Raw genomic sequence first — 17,251 nt, 5'->3', positions numbered from 1 at the left:
CAACTTATGTTATTTATGTAATGCAGAAAAATAGATGGACATTGACATACAGTGTGTGTTAAAGGTAACTGACATATTGTTAAAAATAGATCATAAAAAAGATACTTAGTTTCACTGCAGTTACGTATATTTGCCTTCAGCTCCATAGTTGATGTAGTTGGAGCTTTGCCAAAGCTAACCCGCTAACAAAACCCCTTTCAGACTTGTAAATGTGTACTTGTGCCCTCTTGAGCTGTATTGTACAACTCGCCCCATTTTACTGTGTGGATAAGGCCACCATGCTATTATAGGAGTCATTGGGCTATCACTTAGAGGGTGTTAAACAGCAGAGCGATCTGGGTTAGACAAGAAAGGCCACGTGATATTTGGAAACGACTGTGTGCACAACACAAGCAATGGCCTAGAAACCATATAGGCTGCATGCAAAGAGCAAATGTTTGACCCACAAAACAGGTGGCTGTTGCAGAAGTTCAGAAATGTGACACTTCAAGAAGTATAACCTTTCGAGAAACATCATGCACCTATGAGGAGACAGCACTTTTTCTCAGGGATGAGGGACAGAGAGAGAGAGAGAGAGACAGAAGATGTTCTTTCTTTCAAAAAACAAGTAAAAAGCAGAAGGTTATCTTGTGTTAAGCTCAATGCCGTGCATGCGAGATTGTAGAGGACAATGCATAATTTCCCTAGAAAGAATGTGCCTTCAGTCGACGGGAGAGTGGCAGGAATTTAAGATTAGAGGAGCAGAGTGGTGGCAGAGGTGGAACAAGTGCAGAGATAGAGGTGGAGGAATGGGCAGACAGAGGGTGAAAGGGTTTAGAGAGACTGGCTGAGGGATGGCAACGAGGCGACAGATTGGATATTTGGAGGCAGAGGGGGTGAAATAACAGTGAGAGGCAACTAGAGGGCTTGGACACGCTGCCCACCAGACAGCCCGCCCTCTTCAGGCCCTGCTGCACCTGTTGTTTTTCAGGAGCGAGACGCACCGAGGGAGGGGGGCGCGCAGGAGGGGGGTCTGGGTGAGTAGGAGGGGTGTCTTTCGCTCCCTGTCTGTGACTCAGGAGAATCTGAGCAGACATGGGGAGGGAGAGTTAAAGCTGAGCAGGGACATTGTGAGAGAGCTGAGGGAGGGTGGGGGGTTGGAGGAGTGGAGGGGTGCTATGCTATGAGTCAGCCATTGCTAAAAAAGGAAACTGAGCAACTTCCACAGGCAGGATAAAATAAGACAAGTGGTGAAACAGCACTCCTCAGCTCGGCCTCTCATTCCCTTGAAACCAAACATAAAGTGACCAAGGACTTGGGTGTCGGAGTTACATAAAAAGCACATCAAGTTTCACCTTGTATAATCATGCTTGACCTGGTGGTTACCAGTACATATCACATTTATATGACACAAATAGCACTTAGAGGAATACTTCATGCCCCAAAATGACCATTTGGATATCAGTAACTCACCCTGTTCATTTGAATTTGTGAAGAAAACTTCTTCTTCTTGCATGCTTCCATGGTGAACAGTGATCCAGCCATCAGTTCTTCCCAAACATATGGCAACTTTAAAACACTTCTGCATATGAGCAGTGTGCAAGGGCAAGTGTGCGCATTTGAACTCGGCTTGTGCATGCCATTGAACAGAGCTGAAACCCATGGGTGCACTCTTCATGTGCATGAGATTGTTCATGAGGAAGTGTTTTAAAAAGTAGTGTTGTAGCAAAAGCGCATGTGTTTCGGAAGTACTGCCCATACAGCTGGAGGAATGAGACTTGGATTATACTGCACAAGTTATGTGAGAGTCGGTAAACGGATGTTTTGATATAGTTTTGCTGTTGTTGAACGCAGCCGCTTTTACTTCAGCTCATCAAGAATTTCCTGTTTTTGGATTCTTTGATCACCATGGGGGCATGCGAGAAAAATTTCATAAAGGGAGGTGTGTAGTTGATATCGAAATGGTCACTTTGTGGGTGAAGTGTTCCTTTATTAACAAACACGAAAAGGGACATTAAAGTAACTAAGGGTGCTTTCACACCTCCCCTGTTTGATTTGGTTCAGTCGACCTCAAGTTTGTTTTCCATCTAAGTGCGGTTCGTTTGGGCAGGTGTGAACACAGCAATCACACTTGGGTGGGCACCAAAACAACCGACCTTCTTGAAGAAGTGGTCTTGGTTTGGCTACAAGCAAACTCTGGTGCGGTTCATTTGTGGTGAGAACGTGTTCTCACCACAAGAGAACGTGTTCTCACCTTGATCAGAACCAACTGCAGTCGCATTACGCATTGTTTGGGTTACAGTCCTGGAAGATTACTAATGTGCACCTACTCCTGCACTGCCTTAATATGCACATTCATATCCAATGCATCAAAACATTTTCTAGTTGGAGCCGCGCCTCGTTTTCAAACTGCATGGTTTGCCTAAAATGAACAATGACAGCAATATAGTGCGCAATGATAAAATCAACCAGCGTAGTTGTCCCTCCATTGTGACATTAAAAAGTGTCGCGTTTATCTTGCAAGCGTACTCTTCAACGTTTTGTTTACTTCCTGAATTTTTCCCGCATGGAAATTCTGACCAATCAAGAGCAGCATTGTCACGCAAGGCATTTTATCCGGTTCGCTTGTAAATGCTGCCGTGAGAACAGGACACAGACCAACTCTAGGCAATTCTGCAACATTGCAACAAAATTTGTCCCTGATTTGGACCAAAGCAAGACAACCCTAGGTCTGAAAACACCCTTAATCACATGGTATCTCAATTTCCAAGCTGTGTTAACATATTGTCTAATCCCTGCATCTATGTTCTCAGATACAGCTTCTTTCCTGCTTTAATGAATTGGTCAAGGAGATTATAGACACTACTCTATATTAAGACACAGCAATTAATCAATTCAACACTTTACAAGTTAAAAACACATCTTTGTGGTTTATATGGCAGCATTTCTGCATCTTTTTTTTTATATAGGGCTACAGTAGAATTTCATCCACTCTGTATTCTGTAGCTGAATCCTCTGTGACATAACAGAGTGTCACTGTTCAAAATATCTCACATTCCTCCCCTCCAGCTCTCAGAATAGAGAAGAGCACCCACCATTCCTCACCATGGTGAGGAAATGCAGTAATCTGAGTTGCGTGGTACGTCGCTTCACTTAATGTTGTGTGGTACATTTTGAACATAGAGGTTTGTTAGTAATGTCTGGCTGACTTTGTTTTTCTCCTTGGGTCCATGATATGCAGAGTGCCCGATGCCCCATCAGTCTTTCTCACATGGTGATGATAAGAAAGGCCAGCTCATGTTGTGTTGCTGTAACCATCACACCATCTTTCCAACACATCTGGGGACGAGGAGAGACTTAAGATGGAAACTTTAGGGATGAAAGAAAACAATGTGGATGTATAACATACAGCAGATGGCAAATGCTGGAGAAAACACAGAGAGAGAGGGAAAGGCATCTCCCCCACTGCAATGTGTCAAAAATGAACTCATGTTGACTTTTTCCTTGTGGCCTGGCTCTGACAGGATTATAATCAAGCTTGACAAAGTGTTCTGTTTACCTCTGCTGGGATGGTGGTATATAAGCAGTGGAGCACAGCTGCTATGCAACAGTATAGCAACAGTACAGCTATAGGCTTCCTAATCCCTCTGCAGCCTGAATAACAGAAATCAAACTGACGTCATCCTCCACTGAGCTTGTTTTTGCATGAGCTCAGTTACAAAGGCCCCTTTAGGGCTGGATTTACTCAGCGCCTCATCTTATGTCTCACAAGTGCATTTAGAGATTAAGATGCCCCAGTTTGGTACATAGAGTATTTCTCTATGGACAATTAAAATGACACCTGAAATCATCTTCAGTCCCTTGAACCTGACCTCTTCCTTTAAGTACATCTATTTTGGCAGTTGCAGAAAGAGCTGCAGGACTTTTCCCGACTGTAGTAATGGCAAGGTCCTGAACTTGCAGTGCTGCATAAGAGCCAGTCAGTGCAGTGCAGTGTTTGTGTGTGAAGGATGGTTAGAGGTGGTATGCTGACCATGCTGGGACTTTGGTATGACAGGGATGGGAGTCCTGGCATGGGAACATAGCACAGTGTCACTCCGGCTATCAGGTTCCTGTCCATACTAAATATGGAGGGCTACAACAGCCTGTACAGCCCCACTGAGGATATTGAAAAGGACTGTCAATTAGCACCATCATCATCCATTATACTCAGTCCATGTATTAAGGTTGTTGTGCTATTGCTGCTATAAGCCACAGAAAACTGTTTTCTTTTAAATTAGCAATTACATTTTTGCACACTTCTCAGAAAAGATGACACATTAGCGAGGTGAAGACAGACTCTGGAGACATGAGGCTGAGGCTAGAAGAGGAATCTGACATCTGTCTCTCATGGAGGGACTAACATGGAGTCAAGTTTGTGTGCAGCAGCTGCTGTTGACACGCACGCACTGTATCAATATTCATTTAAAATGGTTTTGCAGTGAAAAGGCATGACAGACACAAGATCCAGGGACAAAAGGTCACAGAGGGGTTCATCCTAATGTTCTCTCTCTCTGCTAAAGTGAAATTACAGCATAAACAAAGTAAAAGGTCTTGCTTTGTGTCATTTCGCTTTTCAGCTGTCCAATGTGGTGCATTGTGTGGAGGTAAACAACTCGTTCCCGGCAAGGTCGAAAAACAGTCCAGCTTTCAGTGGCAAAAAGCAGCAGCCTCTGCTGTCAGCCTCTTCATGCAAAAGTGCTTCAAACTGGAATGAACCAGCTGCCAAGTAAGATCATCAATAAAAGCCCTTGAAAAAAAAAACATTGCAGTCTATCTGTAGCTCTATCTCTTTTCTGTCTTTGTGCCCATAGAGAGAAAACAGAGTGAGTCTGTGCTCAGATGGAGAGCTGGCTGCAGTGCTGCTGCTGTGCGTGCGAAAGGGGCTGATGAAAATGTTCAGTGACTGGAGTTCCTTGATGTACTTTCCTGCAGGATGTATTAAAGAAATGCCTACAAACACAGGTCTTTTAAAACTCATTCTGTATCATTCATCATTCTGCGAAGGTCCTCAACACTCATAAATGTAATATTTTTGCTGTGGGAAGTTTGACCCCTCACTGCGCAGACTGATGTGTGCAGACTGTAAGGCTTTCACCTTCATCTACTGAGAGAGGAAAGCTTTGTGATTCAATGCCCATTCATACAAGTGTGATGACAAGCTGAAATTACAAATATTTGTACATTCATACTCAATCATTTGGCAGAAATCGTGAGATTGGCTCGAATATTTTAAGTTTAATAAGTGAGTGATTTTGCAGATGAGTTCGAGTGGTTGAAATAATGAACTTTGAGGCATACAATGACCTACAATGCTCAGTCAGTCGAGGTTAGCCTATAGAGTGCTATAGAGATTATGTGGCAGCCCAATCAGGTTGCACAAGTAGTCCAGCTGCTCAAGGATGGCACATCCATAGGTGCGGCAGCAAGAAAGTTTGCTGTGTCACCCAGCACAGTCTCAAGAGGATGGAGGAGATATCAGGAGACCAGCCGTTACACGAGGAGAGCTGGACAAGGCCGTAGAGGGGCATCAACCAAGCAGCAGGACCTGTATCTGCTCCTGTGTGTGAGGAGGAACAGGGGGAGCACTGCCAGAGCCCTACAAAATGACCTCCAGCAGGCTACTGGTGTGCATGTTTCTGACCGAACTGTCAGAAACAGACTCCATGAGGGTGGCATGAGGGCCCAACATCCTCTAGTGGGGCCTGTGCTCACAGCCCAGCACCATGTACCTCGACTGGCACTTGCCAAAGAACACTAGAATTGGCAGATCTACCATTGGCACCCTGTTATCTTCACAGATGAGAGCAGGTTCACACTGAGCACACATAACAGGCGTCAAAGAGTCTGGAGATGCCATGGTGAATGTTATGCTGCCTGTAACATCATCCAGCATGATCGGTTTGGCGGTGGGTGTCATAGCCAATGGTACCCTGACTGCTGTTAGATACCAGGATGAAATCCTCAGAGTGATTGTCAGACCATATGCTGGTGCAGTGGACCCTGGGTTCCTCCTGGTGCAGGACAATGCTCGGCCTCATGTGGCCAGAGTGTGTAGGCAGTTCCTGGATGATAAAGACATTGACGCCATTGACTGGCCTTCTCATTTCCCTGACCTAAATCCAACTGAGCACCTATGGGACATTGTGTATTGTACATTTGACACCTTCAAGTACCACTACAGGCTCCAGGAGCTCACTGATGCCCTGATCCAGGTCCGGAAGGAGATCCCCTGACTTATTGGGAGGCTGCCCAGACATTGTCGGGAGTGCATACAGGCATGCAGGGGCCATACACATTACTGAGTCACACTATGAGTTGCTGCAATAAAATCCAGGCAAGTTGGATCAGCCTGTGATTTCAATTTTTTACTTTGAATTTTAGTGTGACTTTGAGTCCAGCCCTCAGTGGGTTGATGATTTTGGTTTACATTGACCGTTGTTACATCATTTTGCTCTTAACAAATTATACAATGTACATCAGTAAAGATTTTCAACTTGAGGAATTTATTCATCAAGATCTGCTGTGTGATTTAAGTGTTCCAGTGTATTTATTTATCTTGAATACTTCTATCTTTCTCTTTTTGTATATGGAAAGAAAGGTGAATAAATTGATTGGATTGGATTCTTGGAGAAATATGAAGTGTGTGCCAGCAGAGCCTGGAAGTGACTCACCTTATTAAGTTAGTAGACCTAAAAGTGACTCAACTTTTCTTGGGAGCTTCATTTGGTAAATAAGTAAGGAACAATTAATGTTTGACACAGAGCGTTGAGATTCACAGGGCAGCATGTATGTTAATGATAATCAAACAGTAGCTCCATTCTGTCAGTTATTAGAGTTATCAGCTGCAGAGGTCAGACTGCCCCTTCAGAGGCTCAGGCTGTACACAGCAAACACTAAATTATTAATGTATTAATTCAAGATGTGATCAAAGGTTTTTTTGGACTTAAAGTATTGATGGTGTTATTTTTAGTTTAATTTTATAATGCCCAGAAAATAATGTCACATTTTATTCCTGTAAACTGGCACGCACATGAGGAAGTTAAACACTTCTCTGTCTTTAATGAAACAGCGGTTCTAAAGTCATATAACTATCCGCTGATCTGTTCCTGCAGGACAGTTTTTAGACCTGTAGTAACACTGGTTCTTCCATTGTTTTGAGGAATGTGTGGGCTTGCATGGACACTGTGCTCCGTGCCTCAGTGCAGAGATGTGTGTGTGTGTTTCTATTATGTCACAGTGATGATGTGGCACTGGCAAGCAGACGTGCGGGGGCCTCAGTCCAACCACCCCCTCTCATCCGTGCTGAACGTGCCTGGTCACAGCAAGCTGCCGAGAACCTCTGGATCACAGGGGGTTTCTGGGTAGTGGGATTAGCTGGTGAGAGGAAACAGCTGAGGCCTGTGTAGCGTCAGCACTTGCTAATCAACACTCCCACTACACACACATACACGCATGCCGCCCCAATCTACGCTCTCCCTCAATAATCCCCTCCTCCTTTTTTCGTAGCAGGGGTCAGACACCCACAAAGGCCCGGGCCCAAAAAGCCAAAAGGGGGCCACGGGGGACCGACGGGAGAAGAGGAGGGCACAAAGGGACACTGAAGTGCTTGGTCAAAGCTGACATAGCTGCTGAGTCATCACTGATGCTGGTTTAAACTGATAATTTGCAAAAAATCCCAGTAAAGTTGACGAGCTGTCACTATGTGCTTGACATGTCAGTTTTGGGTAAATGTTTTTTGCAGTTTTTCTCTTCTTTACACAAGTTACTGCAGGTTCCTGCGTCACAGAGGACATTTAGTTATCCAAAGGTTCGCTTATGCAATAGCAATGACATTCATGCCTTTTTCACTCTGAGCATTTCGTTCCAGCTTGACCTACGAGACGAACAGCACAGTGTATTCATTCACATCCGGCATGATCGAATTTGCTGAGCTCATTTGTGCATACATGCTCGTATATTCCAACAAAATCAATTAGCTGAGAACTGGGTTGACGTAGTACAGGAGTCGATGTGCTACGAGTGAAATTGATTGACTGCTCACGAAACACACTGTTGCACATTATGAATAGGTCATGTGTAGACAAGCTGGTACCAGAATGAGAGCAGCCCTGTGCAAGATAAATATTTACAAATCAAGCCACGAGAATTTCACTTAAAGATTGGTAAAATGTATCAAAATGTTAAGTGCAATAATCACAATAAAACTGCCAACACAAAAATAACATTACAAAGGTGTGACACATTTGCGCAAATAAGACTTGAGTGAAAAAAGAGCCCAAAGTCAATAAAAATCATTTGCTGAAGCTTTAACATTGTGTGTCGGAGATTACAGAAGATTATAGAAAACTGTTGGTGCATTTAAATGGCTGATACCTCCTCTATTATTGCGCTGCAGCAGGCCAGCGTGTCCTTTCTTGTGCATGCATCTGTCAGCAGAGATCAATAAATCATGTGTTTTTCTTATTTGTGGACCGGTGACTATGCTTCACTTGGCCTGTCGCCATCGACTCCAGGTTTCAAAGAGCGAATCCTAGAGAGGAGTGCTGTGACTCATCCACATTTCTTTTTAAAGGGTGCATTGGCTAAATTATAATTCAATATTTTATGACTTAAATAAGATTAATAAGATTTCAACAGCTAACCCTGACTGAACAGCAGTAGAAGATATGCATTGCTTTCAAAAACAGCTGTTTTGGAGAACATGATTCAAACTATATTATTTTTACCCCACCAATAAAAGCAAATGAGCCTGTACTTTAAGGTAAGAAGACTCTGAGTAAATTATTTGGCACTCTGAGTCACTCAGACCTGAAGCAGTCACATAATTCACATAAGGAGCACTTAAGCAAAGATAAAAGAGCAGCTATCTCTCCTCCTCTGACCTGAGGAATAGCTGCACTTAAACCCTGGAAACTGTGGTCAGGAAAGACCAGCGTGGACATGCACAAACAGAATGCAAAGACGAATAAATCCTGACCCCTAACAGAAGAGGATATTATCTGCTCTGTGCCCTAAAAACACACTTTAAATATAAGTAAGGTGCATTTTTCAGTCACTTGTGCTTAACGTACGGCTTATTCAGGACCAACATGAAACTTTCTCCCAGCAGAGGCCAGGTGCACTTTTTAAAACCACCTCTAGGGGCAGTGTTGTACTAATTTTCATAGGATAATCTGAGTCCAGCAGAGTGACAACCTGTTTGCTTCTAATCTGAAGCTGTCATGACCCAAATAAAATACATTTGGGGTAAAGCGATGGGTAATGATTAATCATGTGCAGCCTCGTGTGAGCACTGTTTGCTTTTCAGGTGAAAGGATGTTTGGATGTAACTCTGTCAAAGAGTGGTGCTCAGACAAAACAAAAGCAAATGTTCTAAATATATACTTGTACTTATACTTTTGTGTTCATTCTCTCTCAGATATTCACACCACAGTCCATTGTAATTTAGAACAAAACGTTTATTCAAATCAAAAGGAAGAACTAGACAAAAGGTTAAACCATTCAGAACGTAGTATATTCATAGAATATCTATACATCATCATGATTGACAGACAAAAAAGAGGAGATAAAAACAAACATACAAATGGAGAATGAAGAAAAATTCAGTGAGTGATATTGCACTTTGTTTCTAAAATGTTTCAGATCCCGTCTCCTGGGTTCTTTATCTCTGAACATTTCAGCTCCTGCCTTTTACTAGGTCAGGAGTTTAGCTTAGTTTTGACACTGGACTACTCTGTGGCCCAAGCAAATGGACTATGGAATTGACCAACCTGAAAAAAATATGTAAGCTTATTCGTTAGCGTGTAGCTCGATTCAGTTTCCCTAAGATAAAAATCCAAACAAAGAACTGCAAACAAATATAATCAGGATAAGATATAAGTTTACCGTGGAAGAAGGGGTTTGTATGCTATCCCTAAATGTTTCTCAAAGGGGTGGGGGGGATGCTGATCAACAGCTGCCACCCCTAGGCCTGAGGGGGGACCAAAGAGGTCAGGGAGGCTAACTCAGGAACGTTGCTTGTTAAACTAGGAAGCAAACTATATCAATGCCCAGAAATACATGGAAAAAAAAAATAGCTTCATCAGCGTCAGAAAAACAACACAATCGAGAGGCCTGTCCAGGATATCATTTTTGCAACACTTGCTTCTAAAGGACTTTTTTTCCCCTCTTCCCTTTTTGTCCTTTTGAATAAACATGGAAAGGTCTAAAACATACAGGTGTGTACAAACAATAATAAAAAGTAGAACACGAGTTAACAAAGACACTGTAAGATGAAGAATCATGATCAGGTCTTTTCTGTGTCAAGGCCACGAAGATAAGATCACTTTAATAATCTGCAGTTTGTGGATTACTGTCAGAAGCTGTGTATTTAGTTGCCAGCTGGATCTCGATAAGAGCGTGCACACACACACACACACACACACACACACACACACACACATGCACATACACGCACAAACTTGTGTCAGCTACGTTTCAAATGTAAACTTAAAAAAAGGTCACTAATCTTAAAAAAAATGCATTAACGTCCTACACAACACTGCTTTACTGAAAAATCCTCTAGTATAACATGGTTGGTACCACGTTTTTTCTCCAGACCTTCACCACTGAATGCTTTTTTTTCATTGTTTTCTTATCAAAAAAGTGCTGTTTCTTTTTTACTTCTCTATGTCAAACCTCTGTTGCAGCTGGTCTTTTGTGTTGAATGAGTTAGAAAACCAATGTATTACTCATGTCAACCTACTACTACTTGTTCTGACCAGTCTGAACAGAGGTTCAGCAACATCCCCGGCTTTACATTTGTGCCGGGTTTGCTTTGTCGCGCCTCTTTTACCTTCCTTTCTTTTTTTTTTTTTCTTTTTTTTTTTATAGCTAGCATTCTGGCTTCACTGGTCTGGTAAAGTCTAACTGTTGGTTGGATGATCTGGGCAAGTGCAGCAGGACAAAAAGGGAATGTGATTAATCTCGGAAAGCTGCCTTGCTTCTCTGCAGGTCTATCCTCTTGTTTTGGTAGTTACAAAAAAAAAAAAAAACAAAACGCTTCATTATTTTTAACAGTGCAATTTAAAAGAAAAACCTATAACATTTTTTTTTTCTCTTTTTCTTTCCAACCGTTTGGCAATTGAGACGACCACCTGAGACAGTGCTTTTTGGGCAGTTATGCAAGCCTGGCTTGCCCTGAGATTAGGAGTAGAGGGGCTGCAGGTAATTAGGGTACCACCCTCTCTGTTTCACACGCACACACACACACGCTCATACACGGACTCACACTTTTCTCTTCAGCTACGATTTTTTGAGTGGCAAATACAGGTCTGCAACCCTCCTAGTCCAAATCCAGAGCAACCTCAACACAAAAAAGGCTAAAAAGCTATTCTATGATTGGAGCTAAATACAAAAACAGAATAACAGAGCTAAACTAAAAGAGGAGGGAAGCCACACTTGGATCCAAGCTGAGGAGGCAACATCTTAAAAGAGCTTCCAGGTGGAGATAGTGTGCTGCAGTTTTTGTTAAAGTCCAGTCTATGGTTATTATAAGTCACTGAGGAAATGTCATAAGGAGAAAAAAAGAAAAAAATCTTAAACAAATTCAGTGCATTGTTCTTGTCCTTGTCAATCTTTTTTTTTCCAAAATCAAATCCTGTTCTCAGCGCTGCTCAAAAGTTATGCAGATGAAAGTCTTAAAAGAAGCCTGCAGTCTCATATATTCTTTGTCTGGTGCATTACAAGGCTGGAACCAAACTATTAGTGATTTCTTTTTTCAATTCTCATTAAACAGAGCCACACAACTCAAGTAAAGAATAAAATGTGCAAAACAAAAATCCAAAATGAGGCAGGAGGAACTAGTCTTTGCTCTGTTGTTGACTGCTGCCACTGAATGCTCTCATTCATACAGACTATGGTGGTTAGAACGTTGTTAATTTTCTCTCTTCATTCCGTTTTCTTTAGGTGATTCTGCTGAAGTCTGGACATGATTAGTCCTGCCCTTTGTATTAGGAGTCATGTCCTTATGTGCCACGAGTTCAGAAGAATCAAAGGGTTAAAGAGGAGCTTGGCAGGCAGAGCCTTGCTGATTCTTCATCGTCATTGTCAATACTATCGCCCGGGCTCTCGCTACCAGTGGGGCTTTTCATACAGACTGAATATGTGTTTGTCTGTATGTGTCCCATCCTCAGCAGGCTGACACAGGAAGGAAGCGATGCCCCAAACTAGTGACTCCTGTTTCTCTCGCTGAGGGAAGGCAGGAACAGGTTTGTCCAACCCAACTCAACCGTGGGTATTTGTCCAAGTCTTTGTCTGTTGGTTGGATACTTCATTTCTCTCTTGCTGTCAACAGCGTTGTGTGAACGTTGTTGTTGGAGAAAAATAAACAAAGCTGAGCCTTGCACGCGGGTTTCTTTTGAGATCCCCAAGTCAGTCGGGGGAATTTCAGAAATACCCTTCAGCGTGATGGACAGGCGTCGAGCCTGCGCTCCTCTGTGCGTGTGGCGTGATCGGGGTTAGGATCGATCTGGAGTGGGAAAAAAAAGAGGGTTAATATATTGAAATACATCTGATTTAATTTAGTCTGTAATAAAGATATAAATGGACAAATGCCTTGCTCTGTGTTACTTGGTGCTTACCTCGGAGTACAGAGGAGGAGGCTGGAAGCGGAACTCGTGAATGTAGGCGAAGAGAGGTCCGTCCAGCTCCTCACGGGCTGCTGGGACATCCAGACTGCTCTGCCTCTGCTCTTCTGTCACAATTTCTGCATAGCTTGGAGGAGCTGCAGAGGAAGAGCGAGCCACGTGTTAGCATTCTTGGGAAGCATACTCAAGAATAGAGTCCTTAATGTAAATCATGACCTTGAGATCCAACTTACCTTCAGGCCTCTCAGGCAGTCCCATGCCCAACCAGCTCATGCTGCACTGGCTGCTGACGCTGGAGGTACGGGAGCCGAAGGGGTGGAGAGGGATGGTTCCAATGACCAGGGGCAGGTTCAGGGAAAGGTTAATCGCCCCAGGTATGTCCACGTAAACCTGAACACGTGAGGACAGCACAGTAGGTCAGAAAATGCAAGTCATTCTCGGGTATAGTAAACATGCTGCAGTGTAAATAAAGGGCTTTGAAGTGGAACATTCAGCATGAAATCAAACAGCTTTTTAATCCTCTATAAAATAAAACCATGCTTGTCTGGGCTAAATGAGTTCAACCATATGTGGGTCAGTAACTTGAGGTCTGGTGCTTATGCAAGGCAGAGTCTGCGCCTGGTGGCTGTCTGTTCGCAGAGTAAAGAGGTTATAAGCACCTTCGAGGCAGGTGTTACCAAAGATATTCTGGGCTAATGCTCTTAGCAGCATGTGAAGATAACACCTGGTGCAATCCAAGGCCCAGATTTGGCAATGCAAGCTGAGTCAGCCAGGACCTTCACCATGAGACTGATTGGCCTATTAGGAAATATTGATTCTGTACTGATAATGGTGCTGAGTAATGGTGATTATAAGAACAAGAGGAGACTGTAATAAGGGCAGAAACACCTATGTGCCAATAAAGGTAAAGTGGCAAAGAAAAAGAATGGTGTGTGAGTGTAGCCTAACTACAGCAAGACTGTACTCACCATGAGGGAGTACTCCACTCTGATAATGCTGCAGTCCAGGATGGAGGGTGAGACAGGCGGGATCTTGAGCATCTTGCCGCTCCAGGTCTCGGTTTTGCCCGAGGACAGAGACTCTCCCCGCAGGTTGGCCACCAGCTGCTTGACCTCCTTCATCTTCCCTTTGGCATAGAAGGTCTGGGTCTGATAGATGGCTGCCTTTGGCACCACCATGCGGGAAGAGCAGTTCTCGATCTCGGCAAAGATTTGGATCGACTCTCCTGCGAAGTCAGAGAGGGTAGAGGAGAGGTTAATCCGAGTTACTCTATGTGTCCATCAATGGTAATCATCTTATTGTCATCACTGATTAATGCACTTCTGGTGAATAGATGACTAACAAGATTCTCATTATGAATCAGTTACTCATTCTCACCTGGGGTGTATCCCTTCCTTTCGATTTTGGCACTTAGGGAAATAGGACCTGAGGTGCAGAACCAACAGCAAAGTGTCTTGTCTTTCGTGCCGGCCTGTGGTGACTGAAGAAAAAGGAAAACAGACGCATTAGCAAATATTCAGAGAGTTTTTCCATATATTCCCGAGCAGTGTCACCAAAGTCTGATTCTCTTTGTCCAATGTCTCAGCCCATAATTACACTAAATATAAGGTTGTTTAAAGAGCTCTTACCAGCAATAATGGAGTGTTGATGTCAATGTGCTCAAAGACTGTAAATTCCTTCTTGGTCTTCATTGGCAGGAGCCATGGCCTGTGGAGTTCTGCCTTTACCCAATAGCGCACACTGCCGTGCTTCCCTTCAAAAGAGGTAGCCAGAGGTCTACAGGAAAGACGAGATGAGGGAACAAGAAGAGAACGGGGATTACATTAACTGTCAAGAGCTCATACTGTATACCCTCCAGCTCAATAACGATAATGTTGATATTCAATTCAAAGTGTGGTATTAAAACACTTACGTCTGTGGAAGCTCGAGGCTGAATGCATACTCATGTCTTCCTGAATGGATAGTGGTGAGTCCTTCCTCCGAGTTGTCATCGTCTGAAACACAAGGAGGACAATATTCCAAACACATGTATACCATACCTGGGCAAAATGCTCTACGAAGGCATCTGAAAGTCATACCAAAAAACACAGGGTGGGGGAGACAGAAGAGAATAAACGGATTTTACTATCATATCTGTCCGTTGAAATAAAAATGTATTGAGAGATGAGCAGCAGACTAATATCTAGACTAGAGCACACCAAAGAAGTTGTGTATGAGGTGGCAGAAACTGTACGTGCATGACTGAGCGTGCTTTTGTATGGACAAAGAACAACATCCAAGAGATCCTATTGTGGCATATATGATGGAAATACCAAGCTATTGTGGGGGGGACTGGGATATATGGGGCAACAACAAAATGTGTAGGTGAATCTGTCTCATAAACTAGGACCAATTTCCATTTATCTCTGAAAAACAAGAGCATCTTATTGCAGAGGGTAAGGCGTCGGCAAATTGCTCATAAGGATTAAAAACATTTTTTTTCCATTTAAACCAACAAGAGTGCTTTTTGAAGAGCTGGGTCGACAAGCCGGGTGTGCTTCTGCCAGCTCAGCACTCCCTCCCCCTAGTAGCAGCAGCAGCAGCAGCAGCAGTCGTGTGGTAAACAAGTGCGGAGCTGTCAGTCAAACGGCAGACTCCAGCAGGAGGAGACCGGCCTAAACCGGTGTGAGCAGCTTCCCACAGCCGCTCTGCTCTCATTACGCATTCACTGTGCGACACCGCAGTCACTACTAACAAGCCTGCTCCCTCCGACCACCTACTACCGCAGTTTTTCCACCCTTTTATCTGCTTCAGCATCACCGGAAATGTCTCATAAATAGCTTGGGGAGAATAGTAGCTTTGTAAGAAGTATTATTGCGCGTACTGCAACAATATATCACCTCAATTTAACCCTTAGCCCTTGCCGTAGGCAGACTAAATGTCTGACAGTCAAGCAAAATGACAGCTTCGCCTGATACACACTCAATAAGCTGCTGCCGAGTGGACCAGAAACTATTTATCCATTTAATTATAAGAGTAAAAAGGTGTTGCACATGAAGGAAGCGAAACCCAAGCCAGTAAAGGCACACGTATGCACATGCAAGCGTCCACAATGAAGGCTTTTCCGTATTAAAAGCAACCATAATGCGGTTGAATGAACGCGAATGTCTGAAGCACAAAGCAGTGACAATAAACCCCAATGCAACATCATATTATCTCCCTACAAAGCACATATGTGCAAAGGAATGGTGTTGTCAATGGAAGAAGAATGGACACTATCAATTTTGCACCAACACCGCATATTATAATATATTTTGAACAGCTACTTGTACCAACTCATGCCGTTTTGCAGGTGTTTTCTTAATTAAAAAGTTGCAGAATTTTCTGTCACTCTCTGCAAGAACAGTGATGTCATTGGCCACACATGAGCACCTCAGCCAATCACGCGCGGGCGGGGGAGGAGCATGCGCGTCGCTCCGCCCCCGCCCGGTCCAGTTTTCTGAACAGGATTGAACCGCTTTGAACAATGGGTGGAAACTTAAGAAAAGCTACAAAGAAACGCTAAATTTAACGCGTTTCTGCGTCGAAAATGTCCAACAAAGCCGCACATACACCACTGCACGTTATTAGTCTGTCGTCCCGCGTTTTAAAAATGAGAATTATTGTCGTTTTATACTTGAAATACTGTGAAAAACACAAGACAGTCGAGGTGCTGTCATTCATTCTGACACCTTGACACACACAAGTAAGGATGGAGCTGTATGCAGCCACTTATACCAACGCCAGCACATGAAAGAAACTACAATATAAAAGGTTTTGAATTCTTATTATTAAGGTATTAACATTGAAATATAAGGAAACAGCATTGCCAAGTGAAGCTGATCTCAACCAGCACAAAGAGCATCCACAGTTTCTCTAAAACTTCTGCTGTTACAATAAAACAAAAATCTCTTACCTCTCTCATGTCCAATTAAAATATCTTTGTGATTTAGATATTCCACTTCTTCTGTGTAGTTTTGCGTGTAGGCAGTGTTGGATCCAGCATTTCTCGACTCAGTCCAACGAACTTTAGCAAATCCTTTAGCGTGGATTTTGAGAGATTTCACGCGGATCTCTCCGGTGACTTCGATGATCACCCTCCCTGAGACGCAGTCCCCGCTGGAGAAGACGGGAACATTGCTGTCATTGAGACAGTCGTAGCTCACTGTGAAGCTCTTTACCTTTCCTAGCACCATGGTGGAAAGAGATAGGCTACAGAGACCTTGAAGTTAGAAAAGAGAGTCTATGAAAAATATAATTTCATAAGAAAAAAGGGGGGGATGCAGTCTTTAGACACTGATCAGTATCTCTGCCCTGCAAAAAGCAGTAGGCACGATCAGTGGCTTCTGTGCGAGCAGTTCATTGAGATGTGTGATGGCTGAATAACAGCAAGGGATGCTGTTATCATCCGCCTCTCTGCGAGTTGGTCTCCAGTCAAAGACAAGGAAACCCCCGTAGCTCAGCTCACTTTAAGCGACAGGCTGTGTGAAAAACAACCTTGGGCGCATGCGCGGCGCTCCGCTGCCCCCTCCTTCCGCCTTCTGGAACAAGGCAGTGAAGTGTGGCTCTGAGCCAGATGACAAGTT

The 17,251-nt window shown here is 43.5% G+C and overlaps 1 protein-coding gene across 2 annotated transcripts; it reads right to left on the bottom strand.

The window, feature by feature from the left end:
- Positions 1 to 10,860: 10,860 nt before the first annotated feature.
- arrdc3a (arrestin domain containing 3a) lies at positions 10,861 to 17,121 on the bottom strand. 2 transcript variants are annotated; one of them, XM_033619465.2, is made up of 8 exons: positions 16,582 to 17,121; positions 14,560 to 14,641; positions 14,276 to 14,423; positions 14,025 to 14,127; positions 13,616 to 13,872; positions 12,881 to 13,037; positions 12,642 to 12,784; positions 10,861 to 12,529 (listed from the first exon to the last, which is right to left on the bottom strand). In XM_033619465.2, exons 1-8 carry the CDS (start codon positions 16,859 to 16,861, stop codon positions 12,461 to 12,463), a joined length of 1,239 nt encoding a protein of 412 aa, XP_033475356.1. In that variant the 5' UTR covers positions 16,862 to 17,121; the 3' UTR covers positions 10,861 to 12,460. The 2 variants fall into 2 exon arrangements, with proteins under 2 accessions (XP_033475356.1, XP_078026926.1); XM_078170800.1 differs by having other exon boundaries at positions 14,560 to 14,712; positions 16,582 to 17,108.
- Between the last annotated feature and the right edge of the window lie 130 nt (positions 17,122 to 17,251).

Source organism: Epinephelus lanceolatus, chromosome 9 (genome assembly GCF_041903045.1).
Source record: "Epinephelus lanceolatus isolate andai-2023 chromosome 9, ASM4190304v1, whole genome shotgun sequence".
NCBI classification, from domain to species: domain Eukaryota; kingdom Metazoa; phylum Chordata; class Actinopteri; order Perciformes; family Serranidae; genus Epinephelus; species Epinephelus lanceolatus.
The sequence above is the reverse complement of the archived record's forward strand: the minus strand, read 5'-3'. Positions and strand labels throughout refer to the sequence as shown.